At 33.4% G+C, this 16,320-nt stretch overlaps 1 protein-coding gene across 1 annotated transcript in view; it reads left to right on the plus strand.

Annotated features, from left to right (window-relative positions):
- Positions 1-335: 335 nt before the first annotated feature.
- The window catches only part of Mgat2 (alpha-1,6-mannosyl-glycoprotein 2-beta-N-acetylglucosaminyltransferase), a 68,899-nt gene continuing 52,914 nt past the window's right edge, over positions 336-16,320 (plus strand). The window contains exons 1-8 of the mRNA XM_080180912.1: positions 336-401; positions 6,924-6,990; positions 7,654-7,753; positions 8,053-8,108; positions 8,798-8,873; positions 12,119-12,236; positions 15,432-15,513; positions 15,898-15,980. Coding sequence (XP_080037038.1) covers positions 394-401; positions 6,924-6,990; positions 7,654-7,753; positions 8,053-8,108; positions 8,798-8,873; positions 12,119-12,236; positions 15,432-15,513; positions 15,898-15,980 — 590 coding nt within the window. The 5' untranslated portion in view covers positions 336-393. The remainder of the gene's footprint in view (positions 402-6,923; positions 6,991-7,653; positions 7,754-8,052; positions 8,109-8,797; positions 8,874-12,118; positions 12,237-15,431; positions 15,514-15,897; positions 15,981-16,320) is intronic.

Raw genomic sequence — 16,320 nt, forward strand, 5'->3', positions numbered from 1 at the left:
TAACAGGATTTCTGTCTGTCTGTACCGAAGGATTTCACTAAATCTTTTAAAACAATTTGAAAAAATCATCAAATCATTTTGTAAAAATCCTAAAGATTGCAAAAGTTAGATAAAAAAATAATTTAAAATGTGTTATACTGTAAAAAATATATAAAAAATATGTTTATCACATTGTATTGGAAAAGTTGTCTACGGATAGGAAAATGAAAAAAAAGGAAAATATTAAAATTACAATTTTTTTACTTTCTACAGAAAACTGTCTAAAATGCAATCTAATAAACATATAATATCCCTTTGATTATTGAAATGGATTATTATTATTTATAATTATTTTCAGATTATAATGGTAGAGGAAGTGACCATTGATAGAGATCCAGTTCTCATCATTATAACATGATTAGGTAAGCTTTATTATTATACTAGAGACATTAAAATGATACGCACTAATAGTAAGAGTATGGGGTATGCCTTGGCCCATAAACATGCACAATGAGAACTTCCAGATAAATGATGTGCAATTAAATGAAGACGAAGAAAGTTCCTTAAAAAATTGGAATATTACGTCATGCAAACGAGAGAATATCCATCTTTTTTTTAGGGGTTTGTTTTCCAACTCCTCCTCTCCTCATCTCTCATTTTTATGACGACATTGAGGGATTTTCTACGTCTTCAATTAAATGGTTGGTTGTTTGTTAGGTAATTCAATACCTTGAGATCCACTGCTTTTAGTGTAGATAGAGGGCTAGAACCCTAAGCAACACTCAGCCCCTGAGAGGTAATCTCCCATCCATTGAGATTAAGGAAGATTTTTATATAAATTCTTTCTTGAGAGTTTATGGCTATTTCTTTAAATGAATTAAGGTGTTTAGGGGAGAACCAATAGTATTAACAAATACAAAAGAATTTCCAGCTGTTAAACATAATGTAAAATAGTTTTAAAACAAAAAAAACATTTTCAACAATTAAGCAGCTGTTATTAGAATTTAAAAGAAATTTGTACTGCAAATATTGTTTAACCCTTTACAGTCGGGCCCCTTGCCGCACCTTAATCAGTCGGGGGGGGGGGGGGGCGTTCAACGCCCCCCTTTATTATCTCAGTTCCTATTAGAGCTAGAGGGCTAAATTTTTTTGTGCAAGTCCCCTGTTTGATAATGAATTTCCGACCTTTTATAAGTCTAAGTCAATTTTCGCTTCCTTCACCCTTTTATTTAACAACCTTTGTTTTTAGGTCCTTTTTTACTTAAAAATTTCAAACGGCTGTAATTTTCTTATTTTTGAAGCTAGAAGAACAATTTTTTTCCAGAAAATGTTTATCTTTATGTAAATTTTACATTAGAAATATCAAAATATAAATTTCAGCGGCCGCAGCTGTACTTGGCAGCTGTTAGCCGCCGCAGTCGGCGGTCGGCGGGAAAACGGCGGCGGATCTTCATGAAATTTTAATACGTTATGTAGACATGTAAGAAAAGCTTAAGTTTAAAATTTGAATTCTCTAAGTCAAAAATTGCGGCCACAGGAGCCTTTTAAAGATTTCTGGAGACCTGGAGGATCAGGACCTGCAGGATCATACCTGGAACCTGAAAGTGACTTGAACACCTGTATTTCATATAAGGATGTACTACTAGAGGATTTTTTAGTATTTTGGTATGATAAAATGCTTTGTTTTAGTCAAAAAAATATTTTTGCTCTTTACCTGGATGACCCTGCCAGGTTTGCTGGCATCCTATGCCCGCCAGGATGGAGATATTCAAAAAATTCCAACTCTCAGTTATGTGTCATACCCATATTAAAAAAGTCAAGCAGTTTGGGCTCTTCATCTTTCACACACAGAAAATGAGATAGAAAAAACCGGATGGGGGGGCGTTCAACGCCCCCCCCCCGACCGTTAAGGGTTAAATTACTTACAAGTCAGAGAGAATGGGGACAATGGGCTGTTCATTACTCTAGTCCCCAAAGTTTTATAACGTTTTCTTATTCGTTGGCTTAACTACTTTGGGGATTTGTGTGAATTTTGATTGGTTGGTTCAGTAATTTGATTGTTTAAACGATTTAAGCAATAATTTTTTATCTACAGAAGGGATAATTTTGTGTATCATCAAAGGGAATGTACATCAATTTCTCAGCCATTGTCTTATCCCTTTAGATCCCTGCAATAACAAGTACAAAAATGTCCAATAGAAACGTTGCATATTGCTTGAAATAATTCCTTACATCCCAATTGTAATGAAAGACAGATAAATAAATTACATTTATAGAGTAACTTTGCTCCAAATAAGTTGGAAAATATTTCTTTTAACAAAAGTTTTTTGAACCAAAGTTTAATGTTTTTTTTGCTTTTGTAAAAAGTACAAAGAAATATATGCCTTTTCATTATTATTAATATGTTAATTTAAATATCTATTATAATACACATTTTTAAAATTTTTTTATTGCATTTTTAAATACTAGCGGCTTTGCCCCTAGCCTCTAGGGGCTTTGTCCCCAGAGATGATAAAAAAAAGTTAAGGTAAAATTCGAGAAGAAAAATAAGAAGGACCAAGGAAATCATAAAAAAAAATGGGGTGGGGGATTTTTATGTTTTTTGGGGGGTTGGGGGTGTCAAAATAGCCTACAACCACCACAGGACCAGTAGGTATATTCTCTGAAGAATTACCGAGATCTCAAGCTTCAGACGGACATACGATATTCTACTTTGTATTATTTTGTATATATGGCCTAATTAAGAGGAATAACAAAAGTCGAAGCAACAAATAAATATTACATATCTCATTTTTATATGTAGAAACTTTGTTTGCCATCGACAAATCGATTATAAAATGCCAAAATCAGAACTACTTTGTACACAAAGTAGAACGGACAAACCTGAAAACATAAAAGCAACTAACAATGACCGAGATTATATGCATATTGAAAAGTGCAAATGTTTTTGTATTTCCAAAAAAATAAAACTTTGTAAAACTCGAGAAACCTTACTTTTACATAATATGAACTGTACAATATCAGACCCTAATGTCTCCTTTCACCCAGAAAAACAGTAATCCTCTAATTCAACATTTAATAATATTTGAAATATTAGTATATCAATGGAATAAAAATTTATATCAACACAAAAAATTTTGTCAATCAAAATAAATTTGATAATTAACAAAGATGGTAAAATGCATAAAAGCGAAAGGGAATAACTAAATCAAACATATATGTAATTAAATGGTGTGCAAAAAAGATTTTAAATATTCAAATGGCGCGGCTTGTTTTAATAGTAGAAAAAATTATGCATACCGTTAGTATGGCTATAAGCTCTAGTTTTTGGAGAACTATTCATGTATACACATAAAAATCTACATATTTTTGCACGTCATTTGTATATATAAAAAAGATAATATTTTATTTTTAAACGGGGAAAAAATATTTTTTTTTTTTTTTTTCGGGGGGGGGGCTAATCTAACCTGATAACCTAAAACAAACACACTAAAAATATCTTCCTTTTTTCATGTATTGAGTAATAGTAGTTGGGAGGGGGGGGGGGGGGTATTCTTTGCTCAACTATGAAAACAGTCAAGCGAACATTAACCTAAAATATATAATTAACACCTAGAAAATGTTATCATGAATTTAATGCAATGGTCAACAAAAATTCTAATTGTTTTTTTAGCTATTTAAACAATGACAAATCATTGCAAAATTGTATAGTTTTATACTTTATAAGTATACTAGCGGCTACGCCCCTAGAGCGGACATTTGAATTTGATAACCCAACTTCTTATTTTTTTGATGGGGGGGGTGCTGAACCCCCCCCCTCTAACTTTTAATTTTAGTTAAAAAATAAATTTTTTTTTTGGAGGGGGGGATTTAATTTTTTTGGGGGGGTTGGGGGTGTCCCACCCCCCAAGAAAATAGTTATAAACCTTTCCGGGACCTACCCTGTTAAGGAGAACCCGATCGGTTCAGCGGTTAGCGAGATCCTTCGGTACAAACACACAAACACACAGACTAGGGTTGGGCTGGATATCCGGTGTGGCCGGATATCAGGCCGGATACCGGATATTGAAACTATCCGGCCGGATATCCGGCTCTATAATTTTTTATACTTTACACCAAAAATCTCTGCTTTTTAAAATCTTAAATGGCTATAATTTTCTTATTATTGAAGCTAGAAGAACATTTTTTCTGAATAAGTTTAACTTTATGTAAATTTTTATAAGATTTCTGAAGAATTTTTTTTTTACTACTTTAATATCTGGTAATTTGGCCGGATAACCGGATATTTGCCGGATATCCGGCGTTGACCGGATATCCGGCCGGTTACCGGATATCCGGCATTTGAGATCAGCCGGATATCCGGTATCCGGTATCCGGCCAAAAAAGTATCCGGCCCAACCCTAACACAGACACACATCCTGTTACTTTAGTATAAGGATAAGTAAAATAAGATATCAAGTATGTAATTGTAGACCTAATTTTTTGAAGCTAGGATTTTTTTTCAGCAGTGACTAACTTATTATGCCTTTAAAAAGATGTTTTTCTTTTTTACTTTTTTCTCTCTATTAAATACAAAATACGCTGGGAAAATGTTCTTAATACCATACTGCGCTAATATCCTTATATAAAAGTAACAAGATCAGTGTCTGTCTGTACTGAAGGATCTCGCTAATTGTTGTACAAATAATGCTCTTTTTACATTGTAGATTTTCCTTGGTCTTTACATTGTAGATTTTCCATGGTCCATGGAAGATTTATATCTATCTAAGGGAAATTACAACCCTCTCAAAAGAAATTGCCACTAAAAAAATTACCCTTCCTCCAATTATTTAGTGTTCGACTTTAACCCCCCCCCCCTCTCCCCCTCCAACACCTCACTTTAAGTGCTACTTGTAGAGTATCTGCGATACTGTATAAAGTGCCAATAGGAATTAGGAACTTTTTAGTTGAACATATTACTATTAGCAGATTTGCAAGTTTTTTTTTTTAATGGAATGCAAAGATTATCAGAAAAATCCTCTTTTCTGTCAATTATAACTATTTACCTCCCAACACTATCCCTCAAGGTGTCTGTTGAGTACTGAAACTTATGAGGTCGTGGGCAGTTTTTTATTCATTACTTTAGGGCAGGTTAAGTTAGGTTTCATTGTTTACTAGGTAGCCCCGCAGGGGTTAGGACAATGTTTGTTTATTTCCTCAGGGTAGGTTAGGTTAAGTTTTATTGGAAAATGGGTAGCCCCGCACGGTTTAAGGCTCCGCAGGTACAGACCCCATAGAGTTAGGCCCCCACATCCATTATTTTTTTTTATTTATTTCCATAAATAGTGCTACAACATCAAACTAGCAATATTTTTTTATGAAAGAAGGACAGTACACTATAGTACATGGGGGGGGGGGGGGGTTGGATTATGGTGTTCTATAAAGATATTCCCCCCCTCCCTTTATCTTTTATATTTATTTCTATAAGTAGCGCAACAACATCAAACTAGTAATATATTGTATGAAAAAAGGACAGTACACTGTAGTACAGGGGGGGGAGGTTGGATTATGGTGTTCTAAAAGACGGAAATAAGAACTTAACATGATTATAATCTCCTAGTTTAGTTTCCTCACCGTCCCATGGGCTAGGAGAGATTAGAGTTTTGAGTCATAACAATCCATAGTTTTTTTCTATTTTGAGGCATAAATGTTGTTACTTGTAACTTTTTACCAATTATAAAGATTATTTTTATAACTTCCAAGCACTAACGTCTAAGCTTTTAAATTTTTGGGTGGTCAATTCCTATTTTTTTGCGGGTGGGGGAATCGCCCCTTTACCCTCCCCCCTTGGACGTCCCTGCTAACTTCAACCTTAAAACTTATATTATATAAAATCTACCACACGAGCTACACACTTAAGATCTGGGAAATCCTGATGAATCATCCATTGCCTTATCCCTGTTTTCCTAAAAAAAAAAACATAGCATATTCTAGTGCTCCAACTTACTTTTTAATTAAAAGGGCTAAAAAATCTTTTTCCTTTTAGATTTATTTCCTTAAGGTGCTTATAAATAGAGCGATATACCTCTAATTTTTAATTGTCTATTAGTGTGCATCAGGAGAAAGAAAGTGCATTTCACAAATAACATTTTTATCTAATATTTTACATTTTTTAGCACAGATTTTATACAGTAAGGCGTCTGTTTTTAACCGGGTATAGGATAGTCTTATCAGGAAAGAATAGGAAGTAACTTGATTGATAACAATATTTCCAGAATCGCTTCGAAACCGATAAATATCCGGTGGATAAGAACCTGTTCTCAGCCATACTAAACAATTATATCCAGTTTTCTATGAATATATATACTGGTTTAAATCTTATAATTGTACATTTTTCCGCGAAAAGCTGTTTATAATACGATGTGATTAAAAACTATTATTACTAGTATCAATTCTAGCCTTTTTTTGCTAAAAGTAATATAGTAAAAATTCAAGTTGGGTTAATTTTCATTATTTATCTGGTTAAACCCATTAAAATTCTTTCAAATTGAGGCACACAAAAATAAGTAAAGTGTAAAAACAGCCTCCCACCACCTAAATCCTAAAAAAATTATATGGGATTTGTTAAAAGTTTTTTAATTCCCAGAGAGAGAGTGGAATATAGGCTATTTTTACCATAGTCCCCAAGGTTTTATGATAACGTTTTCTTATTCGTTGGCATGACAACTTTGGAGACTTCGGTGAATTTTAATTGATAATTTCATTAAGTTGAGTGTTCTCATGTTTCAACTACAAATTTTAATTTACAGAAGGAGTAATTTTGTGTGTCATCATCAACTTGAAAAAAAATGTATCAAAATGGTCGGATGGGAGGTATCGTTATTTTAGCCAGCTGCGAGTATAACTTCAATAGAGTACATGAAAATCTTGTGCAACATCCAAGAATAATATACTCATTATTTTAGAAAACGTGCTAGATGGGTCAAGTTCATTCTCATTCCATTTGCTCTCTTCTCTTTCTGGTACTTTCAGGTAATATTGATTGATAGAGTTGTCCTATTCACTCAAAACCATTTAGAGAGTAGTTATTTATCGTATTATAGAAAGCTTTCCGCGGATATTAAAATTAAAAATTACTAGAATAGTTCCAGTTTTCATAGTTCCGAGGAGCCGAAAGCCCGGAGTAACAAACATTTATTAATGTTATAATGTGTATTTTAATATTTGTGGAAAATTGTTGTAAATACAATTCTATACATGATTTTTCAGTATGGCTGAGAACCTGTTCTAATGCACCAAATATAAATCTGTCAAAGCCATACTGAAAACTTTTTATGCATAATATTAAGCACAAAATCAAAACGGTGTTTAGCGTGTTAAAATTAAGGATAAAAGCTAACCATTACGTACGGATTGACGGACAGCCCGTTTCTAATCATAGAAAAGCTTCGCTTTCAAGATGGGACTTCCTTTGCATGTTAAACTTTGGATCATGGAAAGAAAACGAAGTAGGATTCATCGTATTTTCACAGTAGCTTTTCTCTTATTTCTGCGGGATGCTCTAACACTGCGGGGCCAATTTTTTTACCATTCATGGTAATCATACACATTTATCTAACCTAACAAAAGCTACTGTGAAAATACAACGAAACCCACTACTTCGTTTTCTTTCGATGGTCCTAATCTTATTTTTAGATTGATCCCGTAGTGTTCCAAGAGGAAAAAGATGAAAAGGCGACGGATGATAAATTTGACGGTTTCTCCAAGATAGAGACAAACCTCGAGGCTTTGAAAGGTTATATTGTATTGTTTATTCATATTTTTTTTTTTTGGGGGGGGATTAGGAGACTTTATTCGAGGGTAATTCAACGGAAGGACATAAATATAGCATAAAACCATCCCAAGACCTATGCAACGATTCCCTAAAGGGGAAAACTCAACTGGTTCAGTTGTTTTCGAAATCTTAAGCTACTGACCAAAAAACTTGCTACTTATGAAAATCTACATCATATTGGTTCAGTGGTTAGCAAGATATTTCGCTACAGACAGACACAGTCCCTATTACTTTTATATAAAGATTAAATTGATTTACAGGCCTGAACGATGTTACCAAGATCAAAGGAGAAATTGTTCGGAGACTTCAAGAAACTCAAGGAATCACCAACAAAAACTTTTACAGACTAAGGCTCGGCAGCCGCTACTAATCCTCAACTTTAAACCCGTTTTGGTGCTTTAAAAAAATTGCATAAGAAGGATTGACTTATTTGGGTCAGGTTTAAACATCTAAATGATTTTAAAATTTTAAAGGTTAATTTTCCTGAGGCTTACAGTTGACGTACGCGCGGCTGCCGAGCCGTGTGACAAACTAAGGATTTTTGTATCAGCCAAAATTGATTTTCCCTTTCCTACAAATTCCAAACGAAAAGGGCTCCACCTAATGTTTGTAAGACTAAAGACCTCTAAACCATTCTGTTACTTTCAAATAAGGATATTTGATGTTCAATTATATCTTCTACAAAATATAAAAGTTAATAAACTACTACAGTACTTTAATTTTTTAAAGAGTTTTTTTTTGTAATGAATCTTTTTCACATGTTTCACAAGAGTATGGTGTTATTGTTTGATATCCTCAGAAAGATACTTATAACAAAAGACAATATAACAATTTATTATTTGTTTTAAATTATGCATAATTAAAACATTCCAACTCTAATTTTTAATGTTGGACTGAAATTTTGCTGAAAACCAAAATTGAGTAAACATTTTTTATCCGCCTTTTCGTTCTTGTTATAGTACAAAGTGTATAAAAACTTTAGGGATAATGTTGGTCATCAATTACCAAGGTGATACCGGGAGGCACAAGGATGGAGGGAAAGGTCGACTGAGGACAATTATGAAGAATGCTGATGCCAGAGGTGATTTTTAAACTAAATTTACTTACCATGACGCGGTTCACGTTGGACGGACGGACTCGTTGGCTAATTTGTAGAAAAGCTTCACTGATAAACGGTGGGATAAAATACAGGGATCTAAAGGGATAAGACAATGGGCGATAAATTGATCCCAAATGATGGTAAACAAAGTTATCCCTTCTGTAAAATACAATTACTGGTTGAAACATTTAGACCCTGAACTAATTAAGAAAACCAACCAAAATTCAAGTCCCCAAGGTTGTAAAGCCAAAGAATAAGAAAATATTATCATTATATTTAGGAACTAATGCAATAAACAGCCCTTTGTCTCCTCCTTAGGACAATAGTAGAAATCTAGCAAATTTACAATATTCTCAAAATAAAATTAAAATCTTGAAATAACATTTACATCTTTTGAAGCATGACCGACAGACAGACGGACAAAACATTGTATAAATTAGAATCGCATATGTCATAGGAATCTTCACTAAAACACATAAACATTTCTTCCATAGCGTTACCGACTGACTGATGGATAGATAAAGTGAATTAAGGAGTATCTGTGCTCTTAATAAAAACTTGAATAATTCCAACTTATTCCTATAAATCTTTGATATAAAATCTATAGAGTAGGCGATAATAAAATTAATGTTTTAGTAGCGAAGCTGCTCTATAATTCCCTTTGCCTATCCATCCGTCAGTCAGTCCGTAACTTTTATTGAAATTTGCTTATTGGTTGGGGTGCTAGATTGATTCCTAAATTTTCACGTTACTATATTTTTTAAAAAGTTTTCATGATTTATTTTTTAAAAGTTTAATGCTTATTTTTTATGAAACTCCTTTATAGTTAATTTTTTTTCTATATGTCCATCTATATTTTGATTTTCGCTACTTATGGGCGTTGTCATCCTTGTTTTTTTTTATATATATAAAGCATATCATGCTAACAGTGCGGTATCAAGTTTATATATATCTATTAAATGGCGTGCCATCACTTTCGCACATTTTCAAATCATCAGAACCGTGTAAAATTACAATAGTAGAAACTGGTTGAGGTGACATTAGGCTTTTTATTACACTGGTCCCAAAAGTTGTATAATAACGTTTTCTTATAAACAACGCTGGGTGTTTTTAATAAATTTTAATTGGTTAGTTCATTAAGTTGAGTGTCCAAACGTTTCAACAAATAATTGTAATCTACATAAGGGGTTATAATAAATTCGGAGAAAGCGAGGCTGATCGATAAATGCGCACAATTGCCCTTTCCCTCATGTACATAAATGTTTAGTTATTTTAATGAATGTTTATAAAAAAAGCATTATAAAAAAATGAAACTCCATATTAATTAAATCATTTTTCTACTGAAACTAATTTAGTACAGCCACTCTATAGATGAAGTATATACATATGTCTATATGCAGTAGAGACACTTCAGAATATTATATTACATTTATTTAATTCTATAATATAAAGTAGTATATATATATAGTATATATATAAATATTAGAGTTGATGTTCCAAGCCAATCTGAGGTAAGAAAAGCTATCGAAACCATGAAACCTAACAAGGCACCTGGTATTAATCAAATACAAGCAGAGATCCTCAAAGCTGACCTTGAAACCTCAACCAAGTATCTCACAGAAATGTTTGTAGCTATATGGGATAAAGAAGTGATCCCAGATGATTGGTGCAAGGGTGTAATCACTAAGTTGCCCAAAAAAGGAGACCTTAGCATCTGTGATAATTGGAGAGGGATAACTTTGCTACCACAGCCAAGCAAGGTCTTTTGTAAAGTTCTGCTTTCCAGAATAGATGAAGAAATTGACGAGATATTGAGAGAAGAACAGGCCGGTTTCAGAAAATTTAGGGGCTGTGCAGACCAAATTTTTGCATTAAAAAAATATAATAGAACAAGCTACTGAATACCAGAAACCACTTTTCATAAATTTTGTGGACTTTAAGAAAGCATTTGACTCTATTTGTCGAGATGCCATCTGGAACATACTAAGAAGCTATGGAATCCCTGAGAAAATAGTTAGATTAATCAAACTATTTTACACAAAATTTGAATGCTGTATAGATTTAAATACTGAACTTTCTGACTGGTTTGAAGTTAACACTGGTGTTAGACAAGGTTGTATAATTTCATCTATTTTATTCCTTATAACAATAGATTGGATGATGAGACAAGCAAACAGAAATACTCAAGGATTAAAATGGATTGGAAACGATGACCTCCATGATCTTGACTTTGCTGACGACCTTGCCCTACTTGCTGAAAGTATTTTACAACTACAAGTAAAAACTGACAATCTTGCCTTGTTTGCAGAGAAAACTGGACTTCAAATTAACGTTGATAAGACAAAAACAATGTATACAGCTTCAGACAACATTGACCAAATTACCATTGACGACACTCCTGTGGAAAAAGTACAAAAATTTACATACTTAGGAAGTCTTATTCAACAAACAGAAGGAGCAAGTGCAGATATCAAAACGAGAATTGACAAGGCAAATGCGTCCTTTGCTATGCTAAAAACAATTTGGAAATCCAACAAATATAGTGAAAGAACAAAGTTAAGGATATATAATAGTAATATCAAATCTGTCCTTTTATATGGTGCTGAATGCTGGAAGAACAACGTTGCTGATATGAAAAAGTTAGATGTTTTTCATAATAAGAGTCTTAGAAGAATATGCAAAATTTACTGGCCAGAGGTTATATCTAACAAAAAATCTTTATAAAAGAACAAACAGTCAACCAGTTTCCACAGATATTAAACATAAGCGTTTGAGCTGGCTGGGACATGTGCTCAGAATGAATGGTAGTAGGATCCCAAAACAAACCCTTAGCTGGATGCCTGGAGGCAGCAGGAGGCGGGGAAGACCCAAGGGAACCTGGAAAAGGACCATGGAGAAGGAGCTGGAGGACGCCAACCTAGCCTGGGAGGATGTGGAGGAGACAGCCCAGTATCGGAGAGAATGGAAAAATCTTGTCAAAGCCTTATGTTCCCCAGAGGAATGAAGAGATGGTACAGGTACAGGTACATATAAAGTAGTAAGGTTTTTTCAGGGAAGCTTTATAAATGTCTTATGGATGGTCTTGATTTATTTGCCTTCCCAACCACATTCTTCCCTAGAGTCTAGGGGAGAAATATGAAAATTAGATAAATATTACAGTTCTGTTTTATATAAATATTTTGCTGCTTGTTATTGCTGTAAAATTTATCGCCATTATTGTTTTTTAGGCGGATTAAAAGAGGGTAGCGGCGATACTCTCAATACTACGAACGGCGGCGGTAGCGTAGTCGAGGATGACAGCCTCCAGGGGAAAAGACAAAACGGACTTCCAAGTAACGTACCCAAGTAAGTAGCTTTCCAGTATGGCTTCGAAACCGCTGGATGAGAACCGGTTCTAAGCAATAGTAAAAATCATGTATTGCATCGTATTACAGACAATTTTTCCCGAAAATAAAAAAAAAAACGTTTAATCAATTCCAGTTTTGTTAGTCAGGGAACTTGGCCCTCGGGGCTAACAAAACTGGTTTATTTTTTCATTTTAATATCCATGGGAAGCTGTCTATAAAACGATACGATAAATAACTAATCAACTAATCTATAACTATAATATGTTCATGCGTTTGTCCGTCCGACTCACTGTCTGCCCATCAATAAATGATGTATAATGTACGAAGCTTTACTGTAACCGAATCCTTTTAGGTACAGTGGTTAGTTATTTGTTATTAAACAAACAAACATACATACATACTATTAATTTTACATAAGAATAAATGTCTAGTACTTACACCTTTCCAAGTTTTTAATTTGCTAAGCATACTAGAAAGTATAAAAGCACGAAAGTTTTAATGCCGAAAATTAAGTGCTATGTCTGGAACTTATAGTTATAGTAAATATTTTTAAAGGCTTCACCCCTAGCAAATAAAAAAATATTGTTAGAGGGGGTATTTTTTTCTAGGGGCGATTTTGCTTTGGAGGGTGTCAGTACCCTCCCCAAATAGTTATAAACCTTCCCAGAACCTATGCGAAGCTACATTGTAAAGGAGATATCTATATCGGCATTTAGCAAGATCCTTATATAATGAAAATACGTGATACAATATTATGATACGCATTAAGCCTTTATTCGCATTAATTATGAAAGGTTATTTGAAAATTCCAGACATGTACAAAGTTGTACAATATTTATTAGTTTTTAGAGATAGAGGAATAAGTATATTGACTAATATTTTACTTTACTAAAACCTATACTATCGGCTACGCCTCTAGAGACACGTAGGGGCACTTGAGGCGATTTGCAGAGAGGTTATTTTTTTCTTTTGGTGATTTCTCTTTAGATGATGGTTATATACCCCCCCCCCCCAAAAAAAAAAAAAAGTTATAAACCTTCCCTTGACCGCTAGAAGCTTCACTGTAAATTAGAACTATATCGATTAAGAGGTTAGTGAGATCCTTCGGTACACACTGACAGACGGACAGACAATTTTGACGTATACATTGAATAGCCGCTGAGTTAATCAAATTTTCCATAAAGCATTACTGATAGACTAAACGAACGCACAGTCAAAGTTAATTGTGTGTTATAGAGTAGATTTGCTTTCAATAAGTGCATAAAGTTAAACAATATCAAACAATATATTTTAACACTTTCAGTTATTAATTAAAAGAAAATATTCTACGTACATTATACTTTATTGTTCAGTGACATGCACAGGGTTTTGCCAGTGGATGTTTTAAAAATAAAAAAAATAGAAGGGTTTAAGGATAGGATAATGGCTATACATTTAATGATAGTATTACTTTAAACAGCGAAGCTTTTCTACATATAGGTTTAGTCCATACGTATGTTCATCCATATTGGATGCTAGGCATGTTAGAACTGTCCTAAAAGTATCAAACTTTAAGGTTTGATTCTGAAAAGGTAGACTCAATCTATAAGGCGTATCAACTCTATGGTTATTATTATAAAGTCCGTAGATTTTTTCGCTTTTAAATAATTTTATGATACAAAAAATTGCATGTTTTAAATGCGTGTACAGACTTTCTAACAACGATTATAGAGTAGCTACGCTTTCTATATTGTACCTAACGGTTATAGGAATTATCATGCAAAGTATGAAATCAATTAAACAATTATAACCTGCAAAAATAAATATTAGAGCTATCCTTTACGTACTTACATACAGACGGAGGTATGTCATTACAGACAATAATTATAGAAAAGCTTCGATGATGAAAATGCTTATATTCATTTCTCTAAAGTAGCAGAAACTTACAAACAAATATAATACAAAGTAGAATGATGTCTGTCTGTCTCTCCGTTCGTCTGTCTGTCCCTTATGATCTCGGTAACCACTGAACCGATTAGATTTTACTCTTCAGGGAATATACCTACTGGTCCTGTGGTGGTTTTAGGCTATTTTCTTGGGGGGTGAGACACCCACAACCCCCCAAAAAAACAAAAAATACCCCCCTCCATTTTTTTCCTGAAAATTTCGAAATCGAAGTGAGGGCATCTCCAATTTCTTATTTTTTTAGTTACCTCTTGGGGCAAAGCACCTAGAGGCTAGGGGCGCAGCCCCTAGTAACATATGATATAGATAAGTGTATAATAACCACAAATATTCAGGGATAAGACAATGGACCTAAATTGTTGTTCTTTCCCAATGTTGATAAACAAGTTATTGGTTTGAAAGTTTGGACTCTACAAGTTTGGAAACAACCAATCAAACAGCAATAAAAGTGCACAAAGTTTTGAAGTTTGCAAATAAAATAACGTGGTTATAAAACTTTGGGTACCACTGTAATCTACAGTTAAATATCCTCTCCCTCCCTGACAATGTTAAAGAATACCAACATATATTAGCAAATTATTAATAAGAATTAAGAATTCTATGCACATTATACTTTAGTGTAGAATTAGTAATAGGTTATAAAACAAAAATATATGAAAAACTAGTCCTCAAAGTTTTACAATAACGTTTACTTACTCGTTGACTTAACAACTTTGGAGACTTAAATTGATTTTGGTTGGTTGGATTGTTGAGTTGAGTGTCCAAACGTTTCAACCACTAATTGTAATCTACAGAATAGGTGATTTTGTGTATCACCATTGGGAATGTACATAAATTTACCGACCATTGTCTTATCCCTTTGATAAACTGAAATGGAGAAATCTATGAATAAAAATCATACAGTCCCTATAAAGCATTATTAGCTGATTAACGTACATACTAAGAGAATTATAGAGTAGCTTCGTTACTAAAACAAGGATGACAACATTCATAAGTAGCGAAGCACAAAAAATATGTATAAGAATTTAAAGATTAGTTGTCAAAAAAATTACGAAACCTTTTCAACAATTGTTTTTTTGATTTCTGAATATTTGCATTTCAGTACTATGACTAACAGACTGACTGTCAAAGTAAATTACATACTGGATACTCAAAACAACGGGAAATTTAATTTTGATATATATAACTGAAAAAATTTTAGAAAAATTATAGAGTAGCTTCCTTCCTAAAAAAAATATATTAATTTTAGTGAATCAACGGAGCCAGCCAAAGAACTAAGCTCAGAGATACCTGAAATTAATAGAAAAATAAACAAAATTAACTCAGAACAGGTAATTTTAAGCAGCGAGCTTTTACAAAACTAGTTTGGACCAACCAATAAACCAAAAATAAAAAAAATATTCAATAATATAAAATAATATTTGTTTGTGTCTTAATATGTAATTACTAGCGGCTAAGCCTCATATGGCCTCTTGGGGCACTTGAGGGAAGTGGGAGGGGGGGGGGGTGGGAGTCCACACTAAACTTACAAAAAAGGGCCCATCAGGGAGGATATTTTTTCACCCAAAATAGTTATAAACCTTCCTTGGACTTACTGTAAAGAAGAACCATATCGGTTCAGCAGTTTGCGAGAACCTTCGCTACACATAAACACAGACGTTCCGTTACTTTTATAAAAAGAAATGATAAAAAAAAACAATATTTTTATATTTTAGGAAATTTTGAATTCTGACAAGTTTAGTGCAGAATTTAAATACGTGATAGCTGTTCAAGTTCATAATAGAATCGAATATTTAAGGTTAGCAATAGTTATTTATCGCATCGTATTATAGACAGCTTCCCACAGATATTTGTTGTATTAAAACCATTTTGTTATCCCCGAGGGACTGCAGGCCCGATCTATCCAAACTGGTATTAATATTATGATTTTATTCTAAAATTCGTAGAAAACTGGCAATAGTAAGATATGATACATGATTTTTATGCATTAGAACTGTTTCTAATCCAGCGGATATTAATCGGTTTTAAGCAATTTTCAAGTATGACTTCGAAAGCGATTAATATCCGCTGGATTATAGCCGGTTCTGAGACAAACATAAATATTAATGTATCGCATCGTCTTATATTTTATTAGATAT

The sequence above is a fragment of the Acartia tonsa genome, chromosome 13 (assembly GCF_053477335.1).
Source record: "Acartia tonsa isolate MP-2025a chromosome 13, ASM5347733v1, whole genome shotgun sequence".
NCBI lineage: Eukaryota > Metazoa > Arthropoda > Copepoda > Calanoida > Acartiidae > Acartia > Acartia tonsa.